Below are 12,759 nucleotides of genomic sequence, written 5' to 3'. Positions count from 1 at the left end.
TTGGGGGCAGAACAGGGACGCAGACTTAGAAAAAATATTGGGGGGGCCCGGGAAAGCTCATGAATAATAAATAAGCTCATGAATATGCAAATAAAGTGGCTCCGGCCCTAAATAGGGCAAGCCACGCCCCCCCAGCCAGCCGATTGGCTGGCTGGGAGGTGTGGCCAGTCGGGATTCCCCTGTTCTCGCGGGATTTCCGGCCGGGGCTCTCCGATTAGGGCGCGCGGCTGGCTGGCTGGCGAAGGAGCAGGTGGGGAGGAGGCGGGGGACGGCGGTGGCGCTCTGCTGGAAGGGCGCCCGCCCGAGATTATTGGGGGGGCTGAGCCCCCCCAAAAATTTTTTTGAGGGGGCTCGAGCCCCCTCAAGCCCCATGGAGTCGGCGCCTATGGGGCAGAACCAATGTGATTGGGCAGTTAGTTAGGTATTTCTATTGTTTTACTTGATGGGGGGCAGCTGCCCCCATGCCCCCCCCCAGGCTACGCCCATGGCCAGGAACAGGTTTGGTTGGTTAAATGTGGTTCGTCTGCTAGGAATGAGCTGTTGAGGTTATGGAGCCAGATTGTGTAATCCGCTCTGAGCGGAACCTGGGACCCAGATCTTCTGGAAACAAAACAGGGAGTAACTGAGTGGCAGATCATATGCATAAGCCGGGAACACATGTTCCAGCCAGCTGAGTTGCAGCACCTCCTGGTCAATCCCTTTCGTGTCTCCTTTGTTGTAAATCTCTGCCACTCCTTTAGTTTTCAAAGGCCTGAGGTTCCTTCCAGAAGAGCACAAAAGATATATATATATATTTACTTTTATTTTGCTTTAAACAGGTACATATAAATATAGACAACCAAAATTACAAAGGAAAATTCCTTAATAGTAAAGGGGGGGGACTAAAAAAAAAATTACAAAAAATATCGAAGTACATGACACAGAACATAAGCAACTATGGGAAAGATAAAAGAAAAGAAAAAAGAAAAATAGGAAGAAGAAAAAGGAAGATGAGCCAAAGCAGGAAAGCTCATCTATTGTACACTTCCGTCAAAGATATTGTTATAGATTTATGGTGCTAAATGTTTAGGCTTAGTAAATCACAGGATTGGGTGGGCTACAGCCACCAGCCTATTAAGATTTAATTACCGTAGAACTTGTATGTGATAACTGCTGTATAAAACAGTCTTAATGTTTATGCAACGGGTTTGAGGTGTTTCATTTGTGTGTGAAGAATGTGTATCAGACCTTGAGAATGTAATCAAGATCCATGTGGATTGAGATGTTTGTGGACCTACTTCTGAGCATCAGCAATTGGCATATGAAGCGTTAACTAACATCCTAAATGTGTACCAGCCTTTAATCCTAGTCAATCAACAAATGTTGATGCCTGGAGGGATTAACCATTAGTACTTCAAAGCATCAGAATAACGGGGTATTAGCATGCAAATGAATAAAGAGGGCTTAGTTTTTAGTAAGAACAGAATCAGATGAGACCAGGAGGTGGAGAAGGAATCATGCTTGTATGTGCATTGGAGAGCCAGATAGGCTAACATATTTCCCCCTTCTCACCTGGACAGTAGAATAAGATGCATTTATAGAAGCCATTTATGCTGTTATGCCAACATTAATTTCAATGCTGCCTTCCCGAACTGGTGTGCTGCACCATGGGTTTTGGACTACAGTCACCATCAACCTTGATCACTGGATAGCTGTGGCTGATGGGAGTTGTAGTGCAAACAGGGGCATAGGAAGGGGAGGCGGAGGGGGTGGGGCGCCCTGGGTGCCGCTCAGGGGGGTGACAAGATGGCCCCTGCCTCCCCCCAGCTGTAGAGTGGCCGAGGGCATGCGCAGTCCGTACGGGCTGCCTCTCGCACGGCGACTATATGGGCTGCTGCGCATGCACAGTCCGTACAGGATGCCACACATGCGCAGTCTGTACAGTCACCTTGCAAGTGGCAGCCCATACAGTCGCCGCATATGTGCGGTCTGTACGGGCTGCTGCTTGCACGGTGTCCGTATGGGCTGCCACACATGTGCACTCCATATGGGTCGCTGTGCAAGCGGCAGCCCATATGGACTGCACATGTGTGGCATTCCGTACAGAGTGCGCATGTGCAGCATCCTGTACGGACTGCTTATGTGCGGCATGCCGTACGGAGTGTTCACGTGCAGGATGCCGCACATGCGCAGTCTGTACGGGATACTGCACATGCACTCTGCCCCAGGTGCTAGAGGGTTCCTTCGTCACTGAGTCCAAAACATCTGGAATGGCATGATCTCAGTAGCCAGCATGGAGGACTCATTTGCTGGTGAGGAACTTTTCCGTGATGTTTACTCTCAGCTTGGCTTCCTGACACTGACAACCTACGACCCTAACCTTCAGATTTCAAAGTTTGAAATGTGAGCATAACAGAGCACACATCAAACATGTTTACCTTTTCTTCATTGATTAACAGGACGTTTTGATGGGTTCCAAGGTTTCCTTTTCCGGTTTGCCGATGAGAGGAGGATTTTGCCTGCAGCCCTAATGGGTGGATTTTTTAAAAGCAGTGGCAAACTTTGTTGAGAGTGGAGTGCTAAGACTTATTGGTTAGCATTAGCATTGCACAGAGGGGGGCCAGAAGCTTTTGAATGGCTTCTCCAAAACTGCCTCTCAGTTAAAAGTTTCCTGTGTGCTCAGTCAGTTATGTCTTGGGGCCAAGCTACACAGGGCAGAGAGCTCTTTGGATTACAAACCTTTTGTTTGTTTCGCTTTCAGCGGGACTTTGCCCCTCGAGCCAAGACTAACTTAACCCAAGACTAACCTGGACCCAGGCCTGCCAGTTCCAACTTCATCAAAACAGAGCTGAGCATCTGCACATTGAAACAACTTTAAAATTAGAAGGCTGTGTGTGGAAAGGCCCAAGTCACACATATATTTAGTAAGATGGGGGAACCCCCCTCCATTTGAGGACAGTGCATTACATGTGGTTGGAGTGTTCCTCATAATTGGCCGTTTGTTGGGCAGGGAAACTAACAAGCAGAGAATATTCACATACTATTATCCAGTCATTTTGCCTCTGGTCTCTCTCCTTTCTCCCTCTTCCTTGAGCAAGTGTTGTTGTTTAGTCATGTCCGACTCTTCGTGACCCCCTGGACCAGAGCATGCCAGGCACTCTTGTCTTCCTCTGCCTCCCGCAGCTTGGTCAAAATCATGCTGGTAGCTTCGAGAACACTGTCCAACCATCTCGTCCTCTGTCACCCCCTTCTCCACTCAGTGGATTTGTAACTGGCTGACTGACCGAACCCAAAGGGTGCTCATCAATGGTTCCTCTTCATCCTGGAGAAGAGTGACTAGTGGGGTGCCACAGGGTTCTGTCTTGGGCCTGGTCTTATTCAACATCTTTATCAACGACTTGGATGATGGACTCAAGGGCATCCTGATCAAATTTGCAGATGACACCAAACTGGGAGGGGTGGCTAACACCCCAGAGGACAGGATCACACTTCAAAACGACCTTGACAGATTAGAGAACTGGGCAAAAACAAACAAGATGAATTTTAACAGGGAGAAATGTAAAGTATTGCACTTGGGCAAAAAAAATGAGAGGCACAAATACAAGATGGGTGACACTTGGCTTGAGAGCAGTACATGTGAAAAGGATCTAGGAGTCTTGGTTGACCACAAACTTGACATGAGCCAACAGTGTGACGCGGCAGCTAAAAAAGCCAATGCAATTCTGGGCTGCATCAATAGGAGTATAGCATCTAGATCAAGGGAAGTAATAGTGCCACTGTATTCTGCTCTGGTCAGACCACACCTGGAGTACTGTGTCCAGTTCTGGGCACCACAATTCAAGGACACTGACAAACTGGAACGTGTCCAGAGGAGGGCAACCAAAATGGTCAAAGGCCTGGAAACGATGCCTTATGAGGAATGGCTAAGGGAGCTGGGCATGTTTAGCCTGGAGAAGAGGAGGTTAAGGGGTGATATGATAGCCATGTTCAAATATATAAAAGGATGTCACATAGAGGAGGGAGAAAGGTTGTTTTCTGCTGCTCCAGAGAAGCGGACACGGAGCAATGGAGCCAAACTACAAGAAAGAAGATTCCACCTAAACATTAGGAAGAACTTCCTGACAGTAAGAGCTGTTCGACAGTGGAATTTGCTGCCAAGGAGTGTGGTGGAGTCTTCTACTTTGGAGGTCTTTAAGCAGAGGCTTGACAACCATATGTCAGGAGTGCTCTGATGGTGTTTCCTGCTTAGCAGGGGGTTGGACTCGATGGCCCTTGTGGTCTCTTCCAACTCTAGGATTCTATGATTCCTTGTGCCCTCCATCTTTCCCAACATCAGGGTCTTTTCCAGGGAGTCTTCTCTTCTCATGAGGTGGCCAAAGTCTTGGAGCCTCAGCTTCAGGATCTGTCCTTCCAGGGAGCACTCAGGGCTGATTTCCTTAAGAATGGAGAGGTTTGATCTTCTTGCAGTCCATGGGACTCTCAAGAGTCTCCTCCAGCACCAGAATTCAAAAGCATCCATTCTTTGGCGATCAGCCTTCTTGATGGTCCAGCTCTCACTTCCCTACATCACTACTGGGAAAACCAGAGCTTTAACTATATGGACCTTTGTTGGCAAGGCGATGTCTCCCACTTTTTGCCAGATGAAAGAGGGGGAGACCATCGCAAAAGGCAAAGCGTTTCTTGTTGCCTGCTAAGGTTTATAGCAGCTTGAGTGCATCTGGTAACCTCCAGAGGTTTTGGGCTAAAATTCTCACCAGCCCTATACTGGCATCTGTACAGCATCAGGTGGGCAAAGTTTGGTGCAAGGAAGCAGGCAGGGTATCCAGGTTGCATCCTTGCTTCCCTAAACCCCGCAGCTCTGCCCTCCTCCGATTTCCCATGCCAGCCTGCACAATTCACGTCTTCCAAGTCCCAAGAACACTGAGGAGGTGGAATCTGACCACAGATCACGCAAAGCAGCCAAGCGACATGCTGCAGGTAACTCCCCTCCGCTAACCCGCAGTCTTCCGGTCATTTCCGACTAGTGGAAGGACCTGCAAGATCAGGGTTTGAATCCCCACTCAGCCATGAAGCTCACCATCTATCTTTCAGCCTAACCTACCTTGCAGGCTTGTTGTGAGGATGAAATGGGGACAACCATGTACCCCACCTTGGGATACTTGGGAGCTAAAGGCGGTATGTAATGAATAGCAGGTCGATTTATTTTTTCTTTCCAAAGTCATGCATAGAGATTAGCTGGCTGCCAAACAAAGGAAATTGATTTGTGTGTACGTGCTCAATTTGTGTGTGAATAAGGGTGAATCGTGCTTTAAAATAGGCTGTTACTGAGAGTGCTGCTTCAGTTGCTTATGCAGAATCACAGGCCACACAGTAACCAGCTCAGAACTTGCAGCCGACAACAATATTGTACCAATCTGTGTGTGTGGTTTATTGATTTAGCTGATGTTTGCTGGGGCCATAGGGCAAGGTCTGCCTTCCCCTTTCACTTGGAGCCACAGCCCAGAGTGGCAGCTCTGCACGTCTAGTAAAAAGCCCGAGGCTCAGCACCCTCCCAGCGTACACACCCCCAAGCAGCGGAAATGCAGCCGGGCAGATAAAAGTATAGGATTACTAGTTTCCTGTTCAGTGAAGGAAGGAGATTGCCGAAGGAAGAAAGTGACGCGTTTGCAGCCGGGAAATCACACTTTACACACCGGTTTCTAGGACTGAGTAAATGCAAAGTATGAACATTATCCAAGCCTTGGTAATGCTCGTGTTAGATTAATGCCAACGAGCCGCAGGTGGAGCTGGCTTTGGAAAGTGGTCAGAAATTGCCAATGCCTGAAATCCTGAGTGCCGCTGCCATTCAATGAGGAAATAATGAGCTAGGTGAACAAATGGCCCGAGTCAGTTTATGGCAGCAGCTTTTCACCCCCAGGGTCAAAATAATAATATGAAAATGGGCTGTGAGGTGCAAGTTGAGGTTAAAGGTCGATGGTTGGTGCCAAGATTTGAGTGCTGTGTAACTGACATAGCAAAGACAAGGCAGGAAACTGAATCAGTGCCCTCTGCTGGTGACATAGCCAAATGAAGAGTGCACTCTTTCAATTCCAAAGATGTGCGGCAACCTTTGGCAGATTTCAGTTTGGCTCACTGTAAAGATGGACTTGCCAACGAAGGTCCGTATAGTTAAAGGTATGGTTTTCCCAGTAGTGATGTATGGAAGTGAGAGCTGGACCATCAAGAAGGCTGATCGCCAAAGAATTGATGCTTTTGAATTCTGGTGCTGGAGGAGACTCTGGAGAGTCCCATGGACTGCAAGAAGATCAAACCTCTCCATTCTGAAGGAAATCAGCCCTGAGTGCTCACTGGAAGGACAGATCCTGAAGCTGAGGCTCCAAGACTTTGGCCACCTCCTGAGAAAACTCCCTGGAAAAGAGCCTGATGTTGGGAAAGATGGAGGGCACAAGGAGAAGGGGACAACAGAGGACGAGATGGTTGGATACTGTACTCGAAGCTACCAGCATGAGTTTGACCAAAGTGCGGGAGGCAGTGGAAGACAGGAGTGCCTGGCGTGCTCTGGTCCAGGGGGTCACAAAGAGGCGGACACGACTAAACAACAAAGATGGACTGTGCACTGTACCTGAGCCAAACACACCACAACCATTTTCTCTGCTGCAGCTGCAGTCCCCACTGCCAGGCCCTTTCTGACTCAGCTTTGAAATACAGGCAGCTGCGCTCAGTAGCCCAGAATTCGGGCTACTACGATAAGAGGTTCACATTTCTTTAGCTCCGATATTACTCTCACCTAGCAAGATTATTTCATTGGAAGGGTTAACTGTACACTTCCCTGAAATTCAGTACGCACAAAAGATGACAAGATCAAGTTGAACTTCACATTATTAGAATCATAGAACTGCAGAGCTGGAAGGGACCCCCCCCAGGGCCATCTAGTCCAACCCCCTGCAATGCTGCAAAAACTTCATGCAGACTAGAGTGGGACATTCTGCCTGCCATGTTCAGTGGAATCCTATGTACATCCAGAACCATCAACTGTCATTAAAAACCCTATTCCAACTGCTCCTCTGGGCACACAGCTAGGCCATCAAGCCTGTAACAAGGAGATGGAGAGCATAAGGCCAGCCCTGCTGGGTCAGGCCAATAACCCATCCATTCCAGCATCCTGTTCTCAGTTGCAAACCAAATGCCTTTGAGAAACCCAAAACAGGACCCAGGCACAAAAGCACTCTCTCACTGTGCTTTTCAGAAACATTACTGCCTTCAGACTATGGAGACAGAGCACAGCCCTAATCACAAGAAGCCAATGATTTCATTACATTTCACCATCACCTGTGATTCTTGACTAGGGTTTACCAGGTTGCAACCTAGAGATGATGTCTACGGTACTTAATTTTTTTGCAGAAAGCCTGAGCCACATATTCGTCCAATATGCCCCACCCCTCCCATATGCAGTTACGGCATCATAACCAGAGTCCCACTTGCTTCAGTAGTTTCAGAGGATAGGTGAAGAGTCTAGCAGCTGAGGCAGGTGGGATAAGTAGCAGCTAGAGAGAGAATCTTCCCAGCTGCGACCCAGCAATTCTGTTCTTGGCACAGTGCAAGGCTAAGGAGACTTGGGTGGCCAGGGACCCAATCAGCTTAAGAGAGATGGACTACTAAGGGGCAAATATCATGAGGACAAGGAAACACATTTATGATTGCAGTTTTATATAAACTGACAGTTACATGTGAAGGAAGGCTGGTGAAGAAATCCACGTTTCAGTCTCCACTTGAGCTAAGCAACTGAACGGTAAGGTCACAGCATTTTAGAAAACCTCACTACTATAAAAGAGGAGCAGGGATGTTGGGAATGAGTTGCTGCCAGGAACATGGACCACAGCTTTGTTTTTAAAATGATCTGTTGCTTCAATGCCTTAAAAACAACAAAGAATCTTCTGATTGTTAAACAGTGTTTTCCTGCAACTGAGCCTCAAGGACAGGAAACAAAAAGGCAAGGCAAGACCAAATATACAAAAGTGGAATACAGTCTTAATTTTATTATAACTCTAAATTTAGACTCTAGATGGATACAGCATCTGTAAAAAAAAGAAGAGAGAGTTACACAGTTGGAAGGGAAAAGAACAGAAATCATGTCCTATGAAGATCTCGCTAGGGAACAAAACCCACATCCAAAAATATTTTCTGTATATTATTTAAATCACACAAGAAGGATCCTCAAAAAGTGCAAAAAAAATGCACTGGGGATATCAAAGTTAAGTCATACTCAGAGCAGACTCACTGAACTAACTGAACTTGTACTCAAATCCAGATTTCAAGGAGTCTACTGAAAGCATGGCCAACAATTGATTTCACTCAATGTTCCCAGTAATTTTGACAAGCTCTACATTTATGTGGACAAACTGGAAAGTTTCCCTGATTTGCAATTTTTTTCAAGCCCTAGGTGATAACTCTATTTGCCCAAGAACAGAGAGTAGTGTTGGACCAAACAAATCTGCTTACATTCCTAAGAGGCAACAAAACTTTGTCATACAAGGGAGCCTCTTACCACAGAGTCAATTTCTTAACAAGCCAATCTTACATGTAAGCAAATATAAACACTGTAGAAAATATGCTCTGAATCAGTGCTCATATGATTCTGTAGTCACTGTATGCTTCTCATATTAATTCTTACAAGTCTGGCTGATGAAGAATTGACCTAGATTGGCTGATGAAGCATTGAACGAAACAGATTGGTTATCCAGAAACTCTGTTCCAGCAATATTTGGTGACAGATTATGTATATATCGAACTTTTGAATTATTCTACCACGACTGAAGAAGATTTAGAGACTTTGGTTGTACGGTCATTTCTGATCATTTGCATTAGTCTATAAATAGTGTTTAGTGCCACTGTTATTGGCCATCATGTTGTGTTATATTGTTCAGCTTGTCTATATTGCAACACAGGGGCCTGTTTATGGATAACATATGTGTCTGTCAGGCTACTGACACACAAAAAACTGCTCATGGTTAATTTTAGTTCAGAATTTTTCTTTTAAAAAAATCCTCAAGGTAGCTTATAGAAAAGATTTTCTCCGCCTCTGGCCTGTCAAGGGCACTCGCAATGCTCATCCTTACCACTCGGATCCTGTGTCCAATGGCTTTGGCAGGTAGGTTGGAGCGGAACTTTGCCCGCACCATGCCGCTGCTTCCATGGGCACGGGTCACCTTTCCCCAGATCACTCTGGTCCTGTTGGGTTTGCCGCCGGGAGTCACGGTGTTGCTGACAAAGGGAAACAGATTAAACATTAAGTCCCACTACTGACCAAATGCAGGAGTGCTCTCCAAAATGTTCATGTACACACACACACACACACACACACACACACACACACACACCTTGGAACATCTGAACAGTCCCCACTGAAAAGCAGTGAGAACAAATGAGACAATATGAAAGTTTTCACTTCTTTCAGTGATGACTAATTCACACGTGAAGTCATCCCGATGCTATGCTCAATAAAGCGATGAACATGAGTGAGCATCTCCTGAAATTATGAACTGTTCCATTAAGCTTCTCTTATCACGGGTGGTGCTGTGGTCTAAACCACTGAACTTCTTGGGCTTCTGCACAACGCGGTGAGTGCCCGTTGCTGTCCCAGCTTCTGCCAACCAAGCACCTTGCTGGATCATTCTGTTTCCTACAATGACCAGTAAGCAGGACGTGAGGGAAATAGCCCTCTCCTGCTATTGTTCCCCAGTGAGGGATAGTCGGAAGCATGATAGCCTTATCCTCTTCGATTAAAGTGCCTAATCCCCTTTTAGAGTCATCCAATATGGTGGCCACCACTACAGCCTGAGGTAGCGAATGCCATTACTGAACTCTACATTGGGTGTGAGGAAGTACTTTCTTTTGCCTCAATTCTCATCAGTTTCAATGGATGTCGCTGGGTTCTAGTTCCAAGTCTGAGGTGCTGCTCATTCCTGTTTGTTCATGTCACACTAAACTATGGTTTTAGTACTGCTGCATGAGTACAGTCAGTTATTTGCCTATGGCTGAGCCGAAATCTGAGCAGGTCCAAGTCTTGCATTACACCATGTCTTGGCTCTCCTGGCTCAATTATTCACACAGCAGTATCTGAGGCCACTTTGCCGCAAATTTGTGTAGTATGGCATGAAATGAAAACAATTTCAACATGCTCATGAGAATATACAAAAGATCCAAGTGTAAAGCTCTAGTCCCCATTATCAATGACCACTCACTTTTTTGCTTTGTACACATAGGCGCATTTCTTGCCCAAATAGAATTCTGTCTCATTACGGGAATAAACTCCCTCAATTTTCAGAAGAGCTGTGTGTTCTCTCTGGTTTCGAAGACCTCGCTTGTAGCCAGCAAAAGTGGCCTTGGACCACAACCTAGGGAAGAAAGTGCACACAAAGTTAAGTCTTAAGGCTTTCCAGCGTATCACAAAACAAGACTGCATAGCATATCTACTTCACTATTACAGAAAGTCTGCTACAGACATCAAACATGCAAGAAAACTATAGGTGCTTCTATGGGACCAGAATATTTAAGGCAACCCTTTTGATATTTTTAAGTAGAAGCACTAATCTGTGTGACACAGTGAAAACTAGCATAATAAAGATAACACATACGTGAGAAGTTGTAAAGGCAGCAGAGGAACTGCAAGAATTGCCAAAGAACAGTTTCCTACCTGCCAGTCATGGTGTTGTCTTGAAGTCCTGTTCCCAGCAGGCCTAAGAAAGGAAAGGAACAGAAGGAGCTGTCAGCTGGGATATGCTAAACACCAGCCCAATTACAAACAGGTGTGGGGTAGGCAATTCTAGACTTCCTTAAGCAAGAACAGAGAAGAACATCCAAGATAACCCAGATCTTCAACCATCAAGGTGAACTTTGCAGCTGATTTCACTCCATCCAGCAAATGTCTGTGTTCTGGGGGTCTAAATGCTTTGAGTTCACTGTTCCCTCCCTACTAAACACCATCATAAAAGATCTGTAAGACACCTTGCACACGTGTTATAAGAATAATTAAGGCCACTAAAAACCTATGAGCAAACAATTTCCACTACACCAACCCTGAGAGATCAGTGCAATGTGCACTTGGTCCAGCATCTTGTTTCCAACAGTGGCTAGCCAGATGCTGCCATGAAAAAGTATTAGCTCCCTAGCACAGTACGCACAGCTACTTAAGGCAAAGTTATTTAGTGATCATCGCTGCTGATAGCTCACTAACTGCTTTTTCAATATGCTAGATGGCTCTCCCTTCCTACTCTACAATTTAAAGACACCTAAACTAACAGCCACTGTGACCATGTGGCAAAGAATTCCATAAATTAACACCACACTGTTACAAATCCGCAGAGGAGAGGTCTTTGCAAGACATGTGAAATGGTTGTCAAGGTTGGCAGGAATACATTGTGTGAACTGGGAATTATCATTTGTTCCGAAAAGCTACAGCATTGTCTACTCTTGAGCAGGCAGCAGCAGCAGTTCTCGAAGGTCCCAGAAGCAGGTCTCTTTCCTAGCCCTCCCACTCAATATCCATTTCGCTGGTGATGCTATGGATCAAATCCAAAGGGCCTCCTCTTTCCTACCTCCAAAGCATGTGCTCCATCACTGGGCTACGCTGTCGGCCTGCAAAACATCTTTTAAGCTTCGAATACCACCCTCGCCCTGAACAACGCTTAAAAGAGCTGAAGGATCTTGGCACCTGCAAGATTTAAGCTTAACCCACCTTGATGAGAGCAAAACAAAAGGAAGTATTTTCTTAAAAGACACATCAACTGAAAACTCAGCTCAACGTAATTGCATAAAACAACAACAGAGGATAGCGATTGATGAACCTATCAGACCCCGCAGCGAAATGGAGTCTCCATGATCAGGGACAGTGTACCCCCATAAAATGCTGCTAAGGGGAATCTGCGAGGGTCTCCCTGCCCTGTGCCCCCCCCCGGGGTACGTGGCTGGGCACCAAGCCCGCTGCACCAGGTGGCGGTTTGATCCTACACTGCAGGGCACTTTTTAATGTCAACCTTAAAGGCACCGCTTCACCTCCATAATAATTAATAATAATAATAATAATATTTTATTTATACCCCGCTCTCCCCAGCCAAGACCGGGCTCAGGGCGGTTAACAACCAATAATAAAAACAAGTTGATTAAAATAAAATTAAAATACAACATGAAAACATTCGGATGCAGCCTCTTCACAGGAGGAGAAAGGAAAAAGAAAGGGGGGGGGAGGGAATCAAAGGGATTCTAACCAAAGGCCAGCCCACCATTCCTCTCCGGAGCCGCGCACCGGGGGCTCCCTGGCCTCCGACTAAAAAGCTCCCCCCGAAGCAATGAAAGGGGCAGCGCCGGGGCCTTCTAAGAGTCCCTGTGGCGGCCTCGGCCAAGGCCCGAACTCAGGGCCCCGGCGCCATCCACCCCGTATCCGAGCCATCCCGCCGCCGTACCCCGCTACGCCCACCCAGGCCGGCCCTCCGGCCCTCGCGGCGCCTGCCCGCCCGCCTTTGGAGCCGCTTCTTTGCCGCCCTTCGCCGCCTCGCCCGCCCCCAGAGACCCTTCCCCGCTCTCACCTCAGCAGCTCCCAGCCAAGATGGCGGTGAGAAAGAGCGAGCGGAGCCGCGGGGCGAGCTGGGATAGGGGAGCGCGAGGACCCCTCTGCCGGCGTCTGTTGAGGCGTCTGCGCCGCTTGCCTGTCCGAAATCGCTCCAGGTCGGGCTTTTGGGCGAGTCTCTTGGGACAAAAAACTGATTGGTTCGCTTTGTTTGTGGG

At 47.1% G+C, this 12,759-nt stretch overlaps 2 protein-coding genes across 2 annotated transcripts in view; one reads left to right on the top strand and one right to left on the bottom strand.

Moving 5' to 3' along the window:
• The first annotated feature begins 6,696 nt into the window (after nucleotides 1-6,696).
• Nucleotides 6,697-12,759, top strand: part of RUBCN (rubicon autophagy regulator) — a 189,492-nt gene continuing 183,429 nt past the window's right edge. The window contains exon 1 of the mRNA XM_081190076.1: nucleotides 6,697-6,701. The gene's annotated coding sequence lies outside the window, so the exon portion shown is untranslated. The remainder of the gene's footprint in view (nucleotides 6,702-12,759) is intronic.
• On the bottom strand, nucleotides 7,996-12,666 carry RPL35A (ribosomal protein L35a). The gene is made up of 5 exons (XM_081190726.1): nucleotides 12,561-12,666; nucleotides 10,673-10,715; nucleotides 10,221-10,373; nucleotides 9,096-9,240; nucleotides 7,996-8,054 (listed from the first exon to the last, which is right to left on the bottom strand). Exons 2-5 carry the CDS (start codon nucleotides 10,681-10,683, stop codon nucleotides 8,031-8,033), a joined length of 333 nt encoding a protein of 110 aa, XP_081046852.1. The 5' UTR covers nucleotides 10,684-10,715; nucleotides 12,561-12,666; the 3' UTR covers nucleotides 7,996-8,030.

This window comes from Podarcis bocagei, assembly GCF_964188305.1.
Source record: "Podarcis bocagei genome assembly, chromosome: 4".
NCBI classification, from domain to species: domain Eukaryota; kingdom Metazoa; phylum Chordata; class Lepidosauria; order Squamata; family Lacertidae; genus Podarcis; species Podarcis bocagei.
The sequence above is the reverse complement of the archived record's forward strand: the minus strand, read 5'-3'. Positions and strand labels throughout refer to the sequence as shown.